Source organism: Palaemon carinicauda, chromosome 9 (assembly GCF_036898095.1).
Source record: "Palaemon carinicauda isolate YSFRI2023 chromosome 9, ASM3689809v2, whole genome shotgun sequence".
Classification (NCBI taxonomy): Eukaryota; Metazoa; Arthropoda; class Malacostraca; order Decapoda; family Palaemonidae; genus Palaemon; species Palaemon carinicauda.
The window spans coordinates 69,557,672-69,577,671 of NC_090733.1; the positions used below are offsets into that span (position 1 = coordinate 69,557,672).

Below are 20,000 nucleotides of genomic sequence, written 5' to 3' on the forward strand. Positions count from 1 at the left end.
AATGATTCTATCTCATTAATCATTTCTCCTTCCAATGATATTTCATTTTCCATTGCATACTCCGTTCTCGTGATCTGTCTTTCTTCTATTTATCTTTAGCCCAACATCATGTGATATTTCATACATTCTGGTAAGCAAGCATTGCAAATCCTGTGGTGTTCCTCTAACAAGGACTGCATCCTTAGCATACGCTAGGTCTGCTAAATTCCTATCACCAATCTAGTCCAATCCTTCTCCACCATCTTTGACTGTTTTGCGCATTACAAAATCCACGTGGAGGATATACAACATAGGTGACAACACATTCCCTTGGAGTACTCTGCTGTTCACTGGATATTCATTTGATAAGACTCCTTTAAGACTAACTTAGCACTTGCTATGCCTATGGACAGACAATCAAATTTACATATTTAAAAGGAATTCCATAATAACGCAGGACTCTCCACAAAATTTGATGGTGCACACTATCAAAGGCTTTTTCATAGACCACAAATGTCATCAATAGTCCACAAAAGCAATCATAGTCCACAAATGCCATCATAGTCCACAAATGCCATCATAGTCCACAAATGCCATCTGTCCACAAATGCCAATATAGTCCACAAATGCCATCATAGTATTTAATTTTCATAATGTAGAAAAAAAATATATTTCTAAAAAATATTTGTCCTATTGGTGTTTTCATTATATCAATATTGATCTACTATCAAAGATGAAACAAATGAAAAAGAACTAGCATGAAATAGGAGATTTTGTCCTTGATGTAGATCTAAATTTATGGTAAGTAGTACTCATAACAGCCGACAAAGACCTCTGAAATACTTAATAGCATTACTTAATATTTTGATAATGGAAATACAAATATTAATCGGTAACCTATTGAAAGGAAATCCCTTGATTTGCCAGCTTGCTTTCCACCAGAAATATGATGTCACCATATACAGTGTATGTGAACTCGACAAACATTAAGGGGGCCAGCCAGCTAATGCCATTTTTTAAGGACAGGACTATGACATTCTTACCACTAAATAAGGTGACTCTTGAAAATTAGTTTTTTTAAATTCTATCCTCTCCCTTGATGATTAATATTAAGACCTGGGATTACTACCCTATATAGACCTGATGTAACCCTCCAATAAAATGAGGAATTTTTTCTCTAAGAGTCATTTTTTTCCTAAATAGGAGTTTTTTCATTATGGTAAAAAAATAAACCCTAAAAATCAGGAGGGAAATTAAGAAAAAAAAAAAGAAAAAATTAAAAAAATGGGCAACATTTGATTGTTTTATAATCTCTTTCTAAGTTATATACCATATTTCAATGATATATCTTTAAAACTAGAGAATGGAGGACATTTAAACAACTAAAATTAAATGAGAACAAAACTGAATTCAAGGTGGTGGGCAAGAGAAACAGCGTGAGAAACTTAGGTGATATTCAAATGAACATAAATAATGACTCGGTGCCAATATCTAGTAAAGTTCGAGATCTAGGTGTATTTCTTGACTGTAACCTGTCTCTAAATGCCCAAATAAATAATGTAATAAAAACTTCTGGTTATCATCTAAAAAATATTGCGTTTATAAAAAAGTACCTGGACGAAATTTCTGTAAAGAAACTTGTGATAAACTGTATTATTACCAGGATTGACTACTGCAACTCTATCTACTACAATTTACCAAAAGTACAACAAGAAATTACAAAACATAATAAACAGAGGAGCAAGACTGATAAAAGGTGTCCCACCTAGAGAAAGGGTCACCCCTATACAAATCGATTTACACTGGCTGCCGATTAAAGCAAGAATTGAATTTAAAATATGTACAATAACCCACCAAGATATCAGAACTGGGCGTCCAAAATACTTAAAAGAATTGCTACACATTGCGCAGCCAACAAATAGTGTCGACACGAGAATAGTTACAGATGGCTTCAAACTGTTGGAACCTAGATATATATCTACTTTAGGCTCCAGAGCCTTTAAATATGCACCCCCGAGACTATATAATAAGCTCCCACGAAACATTCGAATGATTGAAGACATTAAGGCTTTCAAGAGGAAACTGAAGACTTTCTTATTTCATGAGTCTTTTGGCAGTGACGATTTAAAAGTAAAGGAACAATATGTGATATGAAATGTTAAATACTCAGAACGAACAAGGTAAAACGACAGTGGAGGTCCTGTAGAGTGGGGTTCCCCTGCTGTATGGGACAGGAAAAGCAGCCATCAAAGTAAGTATAAAAGATAGAACTCTCTCTCTCTCTCTCTCTCTCTCTCTCTCTCTCTCTCTCTCTCTCTACAGGTATTACCCTCTTGTGAACACTTAATAGAGCAAATTTTCTTCTTCCTTATGTTAGCAAGATGTTAAAATTGTCTTTTCCTCTTTGAAATGATAAAATTCTTGCCAAAAATGAGGAAAACAAATGTAAAACTGAGTGAATGTCAGAGGTCAAACTCAGAGATATACTCTCTCTGAGGTTTGCGGTAGGACTGAAGGGCGAAGGATGTAATTTACCATGTAATACATCGTCTTGTTCACAATTTCTTCAACATTAAAATGTAACAATGTTTTTGGTTTATTGAGTTACTTTTACCAATTACCCTGTAACAATGAAAGTAAGAGGAATTTTGACAAAATATTTCGTAGGAGCATTCTCCATTGCCATACAAAGCTCGGTGAATTTTTTCAGGATTTTATGTTTTTCTTCCTTTACATCCATATATTGGCATTCCAGCTGGGCCCCTAAAGACTTCTTAATGTATTTTTTTTAAATGAATACTGTATACTATCAATAAAAGAAAATACTAACTTACCAAGAGAAATTAGTTAATTTTTAGTAAAGAAAATATATTTTTAAGGAAATATTTGTCCTATTAGTGTACTAAAGTACTGTATTCCTAACAGACTTTTGACATCACAGTTGCAAAAGTGGTTGTAAAGTGGGAAGGTAGGCCTACACCTTTAGGAATTCCCACAGAGGAACCCTCCGTCGGGATACTCCAAAGGGTATTCTTGGGGCGCTGATGCTCATCAAACGATGCTGAACGAGGAGGGGCAGACGCTGAGGTTACTCCTGCTACTGATACAAGATATTCCTTCGCTGCAATACCGCCGGTAAGTCTAGCCTCCCCCTCACCTCCTGCTTCATGTCAGAGAACCTACAGAAGGCGTTCTTTGCAAGGAGAGCCTGGTAGCCACAAAAAGGACCACACCTAACATACTGCATCAGTGGAGAGACTCCCCTGCGGAGGAAATCTGAGTTTTTTCTCTAAAGGAAGTCCCGGTAACTTCAGCCAAGCAAGGTTGTCCTAAGGTCAAAGCGCCTCCACTCTTACCCGATTGATCCCCAGAGGAGACCAATCGGGCAGAGTCAGAGTTGACAGGATTGAGCCGCAGGAGTAAGATGGCGAGGTTTTTTAACTTCAAGGATGAACTTGAAGGGGAAGAACTCCTCTTTGCCTTCTTCTTCCTGAGTCTACTAAATTGCTGCCACTAGGATGGAGGCCACTCCCTACACACATTCCATGGAGACTCCTGCTAAAGGCATGCCCTCAGCCAGCAAGACAAGGCACATATGGATCAGTCTCCAATGCAACCATGAAGGTGCGGCAACGGTGCCCTTCCATGCCTGGACACATATTCATTCTTAAAAAATGCACACACACTTTTATAGAAGAGAAATGGAAAGTTCAAAATTTTGGGCCAGTGGCCTCTTTACTATGGTTGTTAAACAGTTAAAAGTTAAAGATTTGACAACGTACGTTCTTTTCCAAGAGAAAATAAAAAGTGGTGTGTGTTAGCTACTGCATGTGTGTGAGAGCAGGGTGGTTGGTCTACCCGCACCAACTCCCCAACCCCCGCTAACCAGCAGAGATGAGTAGCACCTTACTAAAAGCTTTACGGCTAGTTTCTGCTGTCGTCGAAGAATATCTCCATAGTAAAGACTTGAAAGGTTTGTATTTGGAGCTGGAACAACTGTATAGTACATAGGTGTAAACCACTAATGAATGACAAAAACTTACCAATTAATGAGTTAAAGGGCTACGCCAATCTCAACTAACAACAAAAATTTGTAGTTGGATAAGGATAAGTTTTTTTTGCCACGCTAAACATTTGACTAACAACAGAAAAATACAATTTACTGCACATAAATATATTTTCAGAAAAAATATTTTAAAATAGAAGACAGATGAATATTACAAAAATATACAGAGGACTCACCTGTTTTTTAGCAAATTAGTCATAAGCTTAATTGTTGGATAGCGAACTTTAAAATCAAATTCATCTAAAAGATTAACAAGAAGGGAAATGTTTTCCTGACGCTTTGTAAATATCTCAGTAAACTGGCCTCCAAGTTCTGATGTTTGACCATCAGGTACATAATCTCCATCTTCTGAAATAAAATAAATTACAATGTATATCTTATATACATTAGATTGCATTAAAAAATATGCAATCTTTTTATGTGTAAGTATAATACAGATTCCGAAGTAGGGTACAATAAAATCAGAAAACAAAATTCATATGAAAAAAATCTAGAAACAAAATTTAAGGAGGTAAATTCTACAGAAATTCAATATAAGCCACAGGAAAAATACATTGAAATAATCTTTCAATACACGTAATATACATTTTACATATTGAAAGAAAAACAATTTTTGTAACTCAGCCATATGGTACTTCAAATTAATTTATGAACTTTATTTTTCATGGGAACTATATGCAGGCTATGAAAATTAATTTGAACCTTTTTTCTTCAGAAAAATAACTGTAAAATCAATTATTTCAATACTAATACAGTGGACCCTTTACATACGATTGTTCCAATTCCCGAAGTAAAATTCAATCAAATTTTCGTCTCGACACCTGAAGTCATGCTCCAACATCCTACGTAGATCATAGGCATAGAATTTTCTCAAAGCGTCTGTCGTAGTTTCTTGTTTACGCCGGTAGACAGCAGCACGTCGGACGGACACCATTGAGCGTCGCATCAGTCAGTTCTCTGTTCTCATACTCATCGTGTGGTTGTCCTCTGTTCGGTCCGTTATTAACAGAGCTTATTATCTTCCTTTTTTCAAGTTTTATTTCATTAGAACTGAAGCAAGAAATTATAGAAAAACATGAGCGCAGTGTGCGTGTGAGTGATCTGGCTAAACAATATGGCCGGAATATGTCTATGATCTCGACGATCATCAAGCAGAAGGCAGCCATTAAAGCAGTCAAACAATCGAAGGGGATCACCATTATTCCTAAATGTCATAGCCCTACCCTGGAAGAGATGGAACGCCTTTTGTTGATATGGATAAAGGACAAAGAGATTGTTGGCGATACGATCACTAAAACGATCATTTGTGAGAAGGCCAGCGCTATCTGTTGTGACTTGAAGGCGGCGGGCTCTAGGGGTGACGCTGGGGAGAGTTCAATCGATCCTACAACGGAGGAATTCAAGGCGTCTCGCGGTTGGTTCGAGAATTTTAAGAGACGGACCGGAAATTCATTCAGTTGTTCGGCACGGAGAGGCTTCAAGTTTGGACACCAAGGCTGCTAACGATTTTATTAAGAAGTTTGAAAAGATCGTGGAAGATGAAGGCTACGTAGAGCCGCAAGTTTTCAATTGTGATGAAACCGGTCTGTTTTGGAAAAAGATGCCTAGTCGAACATATATCACCGCCGAAGAGAAGAAAATGCCTGGACATAACCCTATGAAGGCTCGGTTGACTCTTGCCCTATGTGCGAACGCCAGCGGGGACTGCAAAAGCCGTTATTGGTTTATCGTTCCGAAAACCCTACGGCATTTAAGGCACATAGAATCAATAAGGACATGCTGCATGTTTTGTGGCGTGCTAATTCTCAGGCTTGGGTTACTGGGCATTTCTTTGTTGAATGGGTAAACCTAGTTTTCGGCCCTGCTGTCAAGAAGTACCTTCAGGAGAGGAATTTGCCTTTGAAGTGTTGCTTTGCTTGAATAATGCTCCCGCTCCCCCCCAGGACTCGAAGATGATATTATCGACCAGTTCAAATTTATCAGAGTGCTGTATCTTCCACCAAACACCACCCCTATTCTCCAGCCCATGGACCAGCAAGTCATCTCTAATTCTAAGAAGCTCTGCACCAAGCACTTATTTAAGCAGTGATTTAATGTCACGCAAAGCACCAACTTAACTTTGCCTGAATTTTGGAAGAGCCATTTCAATATCGTCCACTACTTGAAGATCATAGATCAGGCTTGGAAGGGAGTACCTCGTCGGACACTGAATTCAGCTTGAAAGAAGTTTTGGCCTGCTGCTGTTTCTCCATGAGATTTTAAAGGTCTCAACAACAGACTGTGAAAGGATACACAGAATATGTTAGAATTACTTGTACTACTGTATCATTGTATACTGTAGTTTTCTAACTACTGTATTATTATACACTGCAGATATACTGGCTACTGTATTGTCATATGCTGTAGTTTTACCGGTATATTACCGGGGTTAGGCTTGTGCCTGGCGGCACTAACTGATAGAGAGAGAGAGAAAGAATGGAAAGGAGGATTCTGTATTATTATGGTTTAGCACAATAACTGGAAGTGTAGGAGGGCTACTGCCACCTACTGCCTCCTTCCCAGAATGAGAGTTCTAATGGAAGGGGAGGAATGTATTTGATTCTAGCTTCCATCCAGCTACAACTTTTGCTGCCGGCTGTAATGCCGGTTGCAAGGTTTGTGGATGGCAGTCCAAGAGAGGACTGAAGAATTCTCAACAGTATAATGGGTTTCCCACCTGCAGCCGTCAAGGCCGGCTCAGCCTTTCCGCCCGGGGGCATTCGCTTCCGTGAAGGAAAGACATAAGGGGAAGCTGGTCGAGGTGGTAACCAAACCGCCGCTTGTAGGAACCCGGCCGGCAACTCAGTGAACCCGGCAAGCTGGGATGATTGTAGAATACCGGCCAAAGGAATATTGTGACGGCTAGGCCGACACTAAAGGACAGAGGGGGGCGGGAAAAGGGTCTTATAGTTTGCAGGGGAGAAAGGCGACGGCAAATATGCCGCCTACTTTCAGCTGTAAACAAAGGAAGCATGGCTTCCTGTGCCGACGTCGTCGTGGGCAGCAGAGGAATAAGAATTCCCCTGCCAGCGACATTGTCGGTTGTAAGACATGTCTTATAGTCTACAAGGGAGAAAGGCGGCTGCAGGTATGCCGCCTACTTTCAGTTGTAAACAAAGGAAACAAAGCTTCCCATGCCGACAACGTTGTGGACGGCAGAGGAATCACGATTCCCCTGTCGGTGACATTGCCGGCTGCAAGACAATACACCCTGAGTTACTGTCATACTTCGAAGCCAGGATACTCGGCGGCAAACAAGATCGACGGTAAAAAACTATCCAAGTCAACCAAGAGTTAACTACTCGATGGCGATGATGAAAGATAGGGTTGCCGCTTGGGATGGCAGCGCTCAGGGAGGAAGAAGGGTTTACCCTCTTTTCTCTAAACGAGAAACGTATCGAATTATACCAATAATTCTAGGGGATACATATATCCCCAACCGAATTAATAAAAACGATACAAGAGGCTAAACAATAGGATTAACATTACTAACGTATACCAAACGGGTTAAGATAGCCTAACTCGCGTGGGGACTGCGGCTACGAGTGATACCACCGGGGTCCTATCGTATACAAAAGAAACGTTATTTTTTGGAAGAGGAAACATTATATATATATGCAATCTTCACTAATATAATTTGGCCTGACTAGCTAAAAAGTTTCTTTATAGCTAAATACCGAGAGCGTCGCTCTACTAACTAAATAATTGCATTTATGATGTGCAACAGCAGTCTCAAAATTATGCTAATTCAACTGTGAGAAGGGAGCTGTAAATTATACAGAGGAAAGATTAAATACTCACCTTTCCAGAGGATGAAGATGCTGGAGATTGCATGATAATATTCAGATAAACCGTAACAACACCGAGAGAAACGTGGGAGCGCACTTAGCTTAAATGCTACAGTCGAAAGGAATGAAGGGCCGTAGTAGTACAGGGAGGAGGTCCACCGGGTACCTTGATAACGGCTCCCCTTCGTTCGCCACTCTTCCCCCTCAAAGAGTTAAATCTATTCGTGGTGAAGATTACTAAGTGTCGTATCATAAATACGTCCCCTGATATTATGCGATATCCTTAAAGATATATTAAGGATACTTACGCCATGAGTTAGAATTCTGGAGACCTACAGTTAATTCTTTGGGAGTATCACTGTAGAAAATATCTCTTAAAAAGCTACCTAAAGGAACCTTCCATCAGGACAACAGGAGCGAGCCCAAAAATGTAATATATATATATATATATATATATATATATATATATATATATATATATATATATATATATATATACACAGTAGGGTCCCGAATTATGCGAGAATTTGGTCGATGAAAGGCCTCGTGTAATTGGAAATTCGTATATTTCGAAACACATCATGGCGGCAAACAGCAACCTACCCGTCAATTTTTTTCACTCCATTTCTAGCTTTCTAGCTATATATATACTGTATATACACTGTGTGTGTGTATGTATGTGTGTATGTATGTATGTATGTATGTATGTATGTATGTATGTATATATTATATATATATAAAACATATATATATATATATATATATATATATATATATATATATATATGTATATATATATATATATATATATATATATATATATATATATATATATATATACTGTAGCTTTTATCTTAACAATACTTTAAGAAATCCTTCTTATAGATTTTTTTTTTATAAAATACTGTACAAAATTTCTTTTATGGATAAATAAAACAATAAAAAGATGTTAAAGTTTTGATAATTTTCTATGACTGTAGTATTTACTACTGTACTATGCATAGCTTACAGTTTTAAGTATTTTCCGAATGATGTAGAATTATTTCCTATAGATACAAAAAACAAAAAAGGGTTTTCAAGGTTTGATACAGTATCTAGCAATAGTTAAAAATTACAGTATAGTACTGTACATACAGTATATCCATGATGACACTCCCACACGTAAACACGGCCACTAGGCGCTTGTGCACTAGGCTGCTGTACGATAATCTACCGTAATTTTCTGCCAGAAAACATCTAAGCGTCCCCCCCTGGACCAGGTTGCCGCTAACGTACCGTCACGCTTTTTTTGCCCTGAGCGGTCATTTCACTAATGATAATTTTTCAAAGTTAATATCATTTCTTTATGCTTATAATTCGTAATTATAGTTAAAAGTAGGGATATCAATTAAATGGTTGAGTAAAAAAAACAATTAATACTACTATGATTTCATTTCAAATGGCTACATAATACTGAATATTCTAATGGGTTCTTTTTATCTTCAATCGTAAATCTTGGGCCTGGATAAGCAACAAAAGGAAAGGGATAAGTCTCTCCCCCCCCCTCTCTCTCTCTCTCTCTCTCTCTCTCTCTCTCTCTCTCTCTCTCTCTCTCTCTCTCTCTCTCTTCATATCGTTTCCTGTATAGTTTTCAAATATGTTCGTCATACATTTGTACATTATTTATCCACTTTATTCTCTCTCTCTCTCTCTCTCTCTCTCTCTCTCTCTCTCTCTCTCTCTCTCTCTCTCTCTCTCTCTCTCTCTCTCTCGGCGTTTCCTTTCCCTTTATAGTTTTGTGAAATTTCGTTGTCCAGTCATTCGGTAATGAGAAGTCCTTTTCGCTTTCGGCATCGAAAGAAAACTTTGTTTCTTCAATATACTCATCACTGGAGGATTCAGAACTAGTGCTCTCATTATCAAACAGGTTATCATTATCAAATTCCTCAACAAGAATATCATTTATTTCATCTGAAGAAATAACCTTCCTCTTTAGACCGTTCATTACAAAAGGAACAACAAATAACCACTTATGCATGAACGCCCGAGCGCACTGATAGGAAACCAGTTAAATTCTAAGTTCTAACATCAAGCTACCTTCAGAAAAATAGTTGCCAGACATCATATAAGTTTCTATTCACAGTCCCCATATGCTGAGAGTGTTGCCAAGTGGTGATCCTATACTTACTATACGAGTAAACGTAATATCACGAGACTGACGGCTTGTAAAAGGCAATTAAAGTCATGAACGGAATATACAGTTGAAGGCGGTACCGAGTAGATCGTGGTGAGCGGTTTATCACGTGGGTGACGCTTAACAGGTTAAAAAAACATTTTATATAGTTCGGTATTTTCTCTATCCATCCTCTCCCAGAAAACCTTCAAATGTGAATTATCGGAATATGTGCAGATCTTGACAGTGCGATAACTAGTTAGCGACTGAGAATAAAGAAAATAAAAAGCCCGATTGACGATGCTGATGAAGAGGATATCGAATACCGATTTTTCCCTAATTGATTTTTTCTACGTTCTGTCTAATCCAATGTACAGTACATTCTTAAGTAAAGGGCTAACCCCAACATTTCTTGATGCTGCTACACTTTAATTATAGATATCTTACCTCCTATTTATAATCTTTATTTATAATAACATCTTTAGTAAAAGCTCTTCAATATCACTTTCAGGAGTAAATGCGTTTATGATCGACGATGAAATGTAAAAAAAACTTTTTCCTTTTAAGGAGGCGTTTTTTTAGAAAAAAAAAACACGAAACAAAATTACTCATATTTCATTTAATTTGATTTTCTAAGGATAAATAAAACAATATTAATTATAACATTATTATTACATAGTACCTGGTAAGATATCTTTTGCCGCAAAAGTTAACCTATAGACAGATGTTAAAATTGGTTAGCGAGTTCGTTATGATCGGCGATGGAACGTACTAAACAAAGTAATGGGTTTGGTTGTAGTGACATGTTTGGCAGTAGCATGATATAAAATAGTCTTTATTTAATTTAATTTTTGGTTTCAAAAGTACTATATAAAAGAATTTCAAACAATTTAGATGAAACGGAGCACAGCGCACTACCACTGGATGATAGCGGTAGTCTTGCACACGAAAGTAACAAAGGTGTTCCCATGACGATGCTGTTCTGTTGATTTTTGTTTTTGGAAACTTTTCAATATTTTAAATGGCACTGTTGATTTTGATGGTTTTTAATTTAAAGTTTAATGAATAGGGATTTTTCACCATAATCACAACGTAAGTATAAAAATTAATTAGTACAAATATGGAGTATTATACATATAGGTGTTGGCCAGTGAGGCTTGCCTAGCGACAAGTTCACACAACAGATGGGCAAACCTTAACATTTTTCATCCAAAACTAGTCTTAAAATGTTTGAACAGAAATCTTTCTCTCACATTCTCCCCCCCCCCCTTCTCAGATATTGGGGAACCATCACCCCCCCCCCCCCAATACAATTAAGAAAACAATAGATTTCCTACGCTTCGCGGTGCTTGACTCGCGGATTTAGAATGCTCCTCGCAGATACAGGAAATTTAATTTTTAAAAACTATCGATCGCGTAATTGAGGAATCGCGTAATTAGAACACGTGTAATTCGGGACCCTACTGTATATATATATATATATATATATATATATATATATATATATATATATATATGTATGTATATATAATATGTATATACATTATATAAATAACATATAAATATATATATATATATATATATATATATATATATATATATATATATGTATATTTATATATATATATATATATAAATATGTATATTTATATATATATATATATATATATATATATATATATATATATATATATATATATATATATATATATATATATATATATATACATATATATATATATATATATATATATATATATAGATATATAGAAAATATATATATTATATATACATATATATATTATGTATATATATATATATATATATATATATATGTATATATATATATATATATATATATATATATATATATATATATATATATATATTATTCATGACGGTCATTGCGCCATTTTTGTCAAACAAAAGGCCCCGCCAGCAAAGACCGATCGACATGCCACAAGCGTTGGGACCCTACCCAAAGCCTCACCAACTGTCCAACCATCCTATACCCCTCTACTCCCCTGAGGTCTCATTTAGACATCTTCAAAGAACAAGTGGCCGCTCAACGCCGCAACAACGGGATCCCAGGAAAAATCAGGTGGGAGATGAGTTGCGAAGGGTGTTGGGAGACGCGACCGAGGCTGATGACCAATGGGACAGCGGTCAGGCCAATGACACCGGCCCCCCATTGGGGGCACACATGGTTAACTCGACATAGGAACGGATGGGCATCCTTCTTCGCACTCCAACCTCCATCTGAGTAGGACCTGTGATACATTCTCCACAAGGGAGGAAACAGAGTCCTTTTTATCAAGGTAAGATGTCTGTTTAAGTACCTCAACCTCATTATCCTTATCCTGCCCTTCTTTATCACATCCCATTCTTTCCTTTTTCCTTAACAAAAGATCCTACCCACAGACCCTTTATCCTCCCAACCACGTGTGCCATTTGCTCCTAACCTTAATTCATTCCCCTTTGACAGTGTTGATTCCCACGTGATAGTATTTAAATTCCTAAGTTTTGTACTTTTATTTTATATGCTTAAAAGTTAACCACACGACTTCATCATGTCTCCAACCTGTGTAGTAAGTGATCTTTTAATAATTTATTTATTTCCCTTTCCAGGGAATGAGATTGCTTTGCTGAAGTCGTCCACGGTCCAACCAACTCCCCGTGAGCATGTGACAATTCAACAATAATATGTTGACAAAGTCCAGCAGGACAATTACAGGAAGGTCCAGTTCATGGAAGGGTCACCAAAGAACTCCCTACAGCGGAATTCAAGGTAACCACGTCCCAGCTTAGTAAGAAGTAAGGACTAGGGGCAGTGAGCGATCTCAGACATGAGGGCTACAACTCGATCTTGGGTCAAGACCTCCTGAAGGACGTACAGCGAATGCCCTTCAGGTGCATGAAGGCTGCCAAGCCGGAGCCCAAAACAGTGAGGATGCTTCCTGCAGGGGAAGACAAATGGCTAGCTGACATTGACCTTGGTGAGGTAGCTTGGCTAATTGAGGAGGCCCAAGAGTCTTCCTCCTCCAGCAGTGAGTCTGAGCCTCATACGCCACAAGTTAACTCTTGTGAAGGTGTGCTGCTTTCCACCACAGGGGATAGGTCTATTTCCAGCACCATGCCAGAGGTCTCAGAGGAGGGCCAGGAGTCTCCCCCCCCCCCTTCCAGCAATGAGTCTGAGCCTCGTACTCTAGAAGTCCATTCGGATGAAGCTGTGTTAGTGACCACCACTGGCGATAGGGCTGACTCAACCACCAGGCCAGAGGTCTCAGAGGAGGCAAAAGGGACCCTAAGGAGCCAGACAGAACCCATCAGATTTCAGCTGTTGGACGAGAGGCTGAAAAACTACAGGGAAGCTGCCTATTCGGCCAAAGCAGAAATGATCACTCTCTCAAAGGAGAACTTCATGCAGAAGGATGGGGTGCTCCTCAGAATCACCAGAGGCCCTCACAATCCTGCTGAGGCCCTGCGCCAGCACGTAGTTGTCCCCCGTAATTCCCGCTTGTCGGTGCTACGAATGGCCCATGAGGGACTGGGAGGGCACTCTGGGGTAAAGCGCACAACCCAACTGCTCCAGCCTCATTTCTTCTGGCCGGGCTTGCAGAAGAGTCTTAGTCTTAAGGCTTCCGTAACCTCCTGCTATCCGTGCCAAGTTACCTGTAACCCAAACCAGGTAGTGCCGAGGGCTCCTCTCCAACCCGTTCCATCCGCAGGTATTCCTTTCCCTGTGTTGGTGGAGTATGTAGGTTCCCTGACCCGGAGTAAGCGCGGGAATCGTTTTCGATTCACAATGATCGATCGATTCACGCGCTGCCTCGAAGCTGTGACAACTAGGAGTGCCAGTGCCTATCATACTAACCACGAGTTCCCACTGACCTTCCTAACGGACCATAACCCTACTTGACTGAGCGACGTAATAAGAATGAAGGGCTCATGAGGTGGGGCATAGAACTCCAGAACTACAACTGGAAGGTCAAGCGCCTAAAGAGCTCAGATGACAGTAGCAGATGTGTTGTCCCAGCATTAGTGCCCAATGCACAGTGCCATGTCCATAACGTAGCCATAGCCAGTAGGTTAATCTAGGTTGTATGAAAAAATGTTTAATTGGCCTTGGTGTCTCCCCAGGTAGATAAACTTGAGAAGCCATCTTGGCCTCATTAGTTACATTTAATTTATTTCTATGTATTAATTTTATCATTTGCATGTTGTGATCAGTCCAATTGCTTTAATTTTCATGTGTCCCACTGCACTAGGTCACTTAACTTTAACTATTATTGCATTTTTTATTTTCTAGTTGTTGCCTCAAAGCCAGAATGCTTACTTCTATGTGCCAGTTAAAGTTAATATACTTTCAAATAAAGTAAAATTATGACCCTAGTTGCAGCTTAGAAATTAATTCATTATTTTGGTGAGACTCACTGAGGGAGGAGTCATTAAGGCTAGTGGCTTCAAACCTTGCTTGCAGAGTTCTTGTCCTGTTTTAGGACAAAATCTCTGCTAAAATGGAGGGCTGTTCTTCATGACGGTCATTGCGCCATTTTTGTTATCAAACAAAAGGCCCTGCCAGTAAGGACCGGTCGACATGCCACAAGCGTTGGGATCCTACCCAGAGCCTCACCAACTGTCCAACCATCCTATACCCCTCTACTCCCCTGAGGTCTCATTTTAGACATCTTAAAGGAACAAGTGGCCGCTCAACGCCGCAACAATGGGATTCTGGAAGAAGTCAGGAGGGAGATGAGTTGCGAAGGGTGTCGGGAGAATAGACCAAGGCCGATGACCAATGGGACAGCGGTCAGGCCAATGACACCGGCCCCCCATTGGGGGCACACATGGTTAACTCGACCTAGGAACGGATGGGCATCTTTCTTCGCACTCCAACCTCCATCTGAGTAGGACCTGTGATACGTTCTCCACACGGGAGGAAACAGAGTCCTTTTTATTATCAAGGTAAGATGTCTGTTTGAGTACCTCAACCTCATTATCCTTATCCTGCCCTTCTTTATCACATCCCATTCATTTCCTTTTTTCTTAACAAAAGATCCTACCCACTGAACCTTTATCCTCCCAACCACGTGTGCCTTTTGCTCCTAACCTTAATTCATTCCCCTTTGACAGTGTTGATTCCCACATGATAGTATTTAAATTCCTAAGTTTTGTACTTTTATTTTATATGCTTAAAAGTTAACCACACGACTTCATCATGTCTCCAGCCCGTGTAGTAAGTGATCGGTTAATGATTTATTTATTTCCCTTTCCAGGGAATGAGATTGCTTTGGTGAAGTCGTCCACGGTCCAACCAACTCCCCGTGAGCATGTGACAATTCAACAATAATATGTTGACAAAGTCCAGCAGGACAATTACAGGAAGGTCCAGTTCATGGAAGGGTCACCAAAGAACTCCCTACAGCGGAGTTCAAGGTAACCACGTCCCAGCTTAGTAAGAAGTAAGGACTAGGGGCAGTGAGCGATCTCAGACATGAGGGCTACAACTCGATCTTGGGTCAAGACCTCCTGAAGGACGTACAGCGAATGCCCTTCAGGTGCATGAAGGCTGCCAAGCCGGAGCCCAAAACAGTGAGGATGCTTCCTGCAGGGGAAGACAAATGGCTAGCTGACATTGATCTTGGTGAGGTAGCTTGGCTAAGTGAGGAGGCCCGAGAGTCTTCCTCCTCCAGCAGTGAGTCTGAGCCTCATACGCCACAAGTTAACTCTGGTAAAGGTGTGCTGATTTCCACCACAGGGGATAGGTCTATTTCCAGCACCATGCCAGAGGTCTCAGAGGAGGGCCAGGAGTCTCCCCCCCTTCCAGCAATGAGTCTGAGCCTCGTACTCTAGAAGTCCATTCGGATGAAGCTGTGCTAGTGACCACCACTGGCGATAGGGCTGACTCAACCACCAGGCCAGAGGTCTCAGAGGAGGCAAAAGGGACCCTAAGGAGCCAGACAGAACCTATCAGATTTCAGCTGCCGGACGAGACTGAAAAACTACAGGGAAGCTGCCTATTCGGCCGAAGCAGAAATGATCACTCTCTCAAAGGAGAACTTCCTGCAGAAGGATGGGGTGCTCCTCAGAATCATCCGAGGCCCTCACAATCCTGCTGAGGCCCTGCGCCAGCACGTAGTTGTCCCCCGTAATTCCCGCTTGTCGGTGCTACGAATGGCCCATGAGGGACTGGGAGGGCACTCTGGGGTAAAGCGCACAACCCAACTGCTCCAGCCTCATTTCTTCTGGCCGGGCTTGCAGAAGAGTCTTAGTCTTAAAGCTTCCGTAACCTCCTGCTATCCGTGCCAAGTTACCTGTAACCCAAACCAGGTAGTGCCGAGGGCTCCTCTCCAACCCGTTCCATCCGCAGGTATTCCTTTCCCTGTGTTGGTGGAGTATGTAGGTTCCCTGACCCGGAGTAAGCGCGGGAATCGTTTTCGATTAACAATGATCGATCGATTCACGCGCTGCCTCGAAGCTGTGACAACTAGGAGTGCCAGTGCCTATCATACTAACCACGAGTTCCCACTGACCTTCCTAACGGACCATAACCCTACTTGACTGAGCGACGTAATAAGAATGAAGGGCTCATGAGGTGGGGCATAGAACTCCAGAACTACAACTGGAAGGTCAAGCGCCTAAAGAGCTCAGATGACAGTAGCAGATGTGTTGTCCCGGCATTAGTGCCCAATGCACAGTGCCATGTCCATAACGTAGCCATAGCCAGTAGGTTAATCTAGGTTGTATGAAAATTTTTTTAATTGGCCTTGGTGTCTCCCCAGGTAGATAAACTTGATGAGCCATCTTGGCCTCATTAGTTACATTTAACTTATTTCTATGTATTAATTTTATCATTTGCATGTTGTGATTAGTCCATTTGCTTTAATTTTCATGTGTCCCACTGCACTAGGTCACTTAACTTTAACTATTATTGCATTTTTTATTTTCTAGTTGTTGCCTCACAGCCAGAATGCTTACTTCTATGTGCCAGTTAAAGTTAATATACTATCAAATAAAGTAAAATTATGACCCTAGTTGCAGCTTAGAAATTAATTCATTATTTTGGTGAGACTCACTGAGGGAGGAGTCATTAAGGCTAGTGGCTTCAAACCTTGCTTGCAGAGTTCTTGTCCTGTTTTAGGACAAAATCTCTGCTAAAATGGAGGGCTGTTCTTCATGACGGTCATTGCGCCATTTTTGTTATCAAACAAAAGGCCCTGCCAGTAAAGACCGGTCGACATGCCACAAGCGTTGGGATCCTACCCAGAGCCTCAATAACTGTCTAACCATCCTATACCCCTCTACTCCCCTGAGGTCTCATTTTAGACATCTTCAAGGAACAGGTGGCCGCTCAACGCCGCAACAATGGGATTCCGGAAGAAGTCAGGAGGGAGATGAGTTGCGAAGGGTGTCGGGAGAATATACCAAGGCCGATGAATAATGAGACAGCGGTCAGGCCAATGACACCGGCCCCCCATTGGGGGCACACATGGTTAACTCGACCTAGGAACGGATGGGCATCTTTCTTCGCACTCCAACCTCCATCTGAGTAGGACCTGTGATACGTTCTCCACACGGGAGGAAACAGAGTCCTTTTTATTATCAAGGTAAGATGTCTGTTTGAGTACCTCAACCTCATTATCCTTATCCTGCCCTTCTTTATCACATCCCATTCATTTCCTTTTTTCTTAACAAAAGATCCTACCCACTGAACCTTTATCCTCCCAACCACGTGTGCCTTTTGCTCCTAACCTTAATTCATTCCCCTTTGACAGTGTTGATTCCCACATGATAGTATTTAAATTCCTAAGTTTTGTACTTTTATTTTATATGCTTAAAAGTTAACCACACGACTTTATCATGTCTCCAGCCTGTGTAGTAAGTGATCGGTTAATGATTTATTTATTTCCCTTTCCAGGGAATGAGATTGCTTTGGTGAAGTCGTCCACGGTCCAACCAACTCCCCGTGAGCATGTGACAATTCAACAATAATATGTTGACAAAGTCCAGCAGGACAATTGCAGGAAGGTCCAGTTCATGGAAGGGTCACCAAAGAACTCCCTACAGCGGAGTTCAAGGTAACCACGTCCCAGCTTAGTAAGAAGTAAGGACTAGGGGCAGTGAGCGATCTCAGACATGAGGGCTACAACTCGATCTTGGGTCAAGACCTCCTGAAGGACGTACAGCGAATGCCCTTCAGGTGCATGAAGGCTGCCAAGCCGGAGCCCAAAACAGTGAGGATGCTTCCTGCAGGGGAAGACGAAAGGCTAGCTGACATTGATCTTGGTGAGGTAGCTTGGCTAAGTGAGGAGGCCCAAGAGTCTTCCTCCTCCAGCAGTGAGTCTGAGCCTCATACGCCACAAGTTAACTCTGGTGAAGGTGTGCTGATTTCCACCACAGGGGATAGGTCTATTTCCAGCACCATGCCAGAGGTCTCAGAGGAGGGCCAGGAGTCTCCCCCCCCCCCCTTCCAGCAATGAGTCTGAGCCTCGTACTCTAGAAGTCCATTCGGATGAAGCTGTGTTAGTGACCACCACTGGCGATAGGGCTGACTCAACCACCAGGCCAGAGGTCTCAGAGGAGGCAAAAGGGACCCTAAGGAGCCAGACAAAACCCATCAGATTTCAGCTGCCGGACGAGAGGCTGAAAAACTACAGGGAAGCTGCCTATTCGGCCGAAGCAGAAATGATTACTCTCTCCAAGGAGAACTTCCTGCAGAAGGATGGGGTGCTCCTCAGAATCATCCAAGGCCCTCACAATCCTGCTGAGGCCCTGCGCCAGCACGTAGTTGTCCCCCGTAATTCCCGCTTGTCGGTGCTACGAATGGCCCATGAGGGACTGGGAGGGCACTCTGGGGTGAAGCGCAACACCCAACTGCTCCAGCCTCATTTCTTCTGGCCGGGCTTACAGAAGAGTCTTAGTCTTAAGGCTTCCATAACCTCCTGCTATCCGTGCCAAGTTACCTGTAACCCAAACCAGGTAGTGCCGAGGGCTCCTCTCCAACCCGTTCCATCCGCAGGTATTCCTTTCCCTGTGTTGGTGGAGTATGTAGGTTCCCTGACCCGGAGTAAGCGCGGGAATCGTTTTCGATTCACAATGATAGATCGATTCACGCGCTGCCTCGAAGCTGTGACAACTAGGAGTGCCAGTGCCTATCATGCTAACCACGAGTTCCCACTGACCTTCCTAACGGACCATAACCCTACTTGACTGAGCGACGTAATAAGAATGAAGGGCTCATGAGGTGGGGCATAGACCTCCAGAACTACAACTGGAAGGTCAAGCGCCTAAAGAGCTCAGATGACAGTAGCAGATGTGTTGTCCCGGCATTAGTGCCCAATGCACAGTGCCATGTCCATAACGTAGCCATAGCCAATAAGTTAATCTAGGTTGTATGAAAAAATTTTTAATTGGACTTGGTGTCTCCCCAGGTAGATAAACTTGAGGAGCCATCTTGGCCTCATTAGTTACATTTAATTTATTTCTATGTATTAATTTTATAATTTGCATGTTGTGATTAGTCCATTTGCTTTAATTTTCATGTGTCCCACTGCACTAGGTCACTTAACTTTAACTATTATTGCATTTTTTATTTTCTAGTTGTTGCCTCACAGCCAGAATGCTTACTTCTATATGCCAGTTAAAGTTAATATACTATCAAATAAAGTAAAATTATGACTCTAGTTGCAGCTTAGAAATTAATTCATTATTTTGGTGAGACTCACTGAGGGAGGAGTCATTAAGGCTAGTGGCTTCAAACCTTGCTTGCAGAGTTCTTGTCCTGTTTTAGGACAAAATCTCTGCTAAAATGGGGGGCTGTTATTCATGACGGTCATTGCGCCATTTTTGTTATCAAACAAAAGGCCCTGCCAGCAAGGACCGGTCGACATGCCACAAGCGTTGGGATCCTACCCAGAGCCTCACCAACTGTCCAACCATCCTATACCCCTCTACTCCCCTGAGGTCTCATTTTAGA

General features: G+C 41.2%; 1 protein-coding gene across 2 annotated transcripts in view; it reads right to left on the bottom strand.

Annotated features, from left to right (window-relative positions):
- p115 (General vesicular transport factor p115) overlaps nucleotides 1-20,000 on the bottom strand; it is a 764,785-nt gene that overhangs the window by 583,412 nt on the left and 161,373 nt on the right. For both annotated transcript variants that reach the window (XM_068380069.1, XM_068380070.1), the window contains exon 4: nucleotides 4,222-4,393. In XM_068380069.1, coding sequence (XP_068236170.1) covers nucleotides 4,222-4,393 — 172 coding nt within the window. The remainder of the gene's footprint in view (nucleotides 1-4,221; nucleotides 4,394-20,000) is intronic.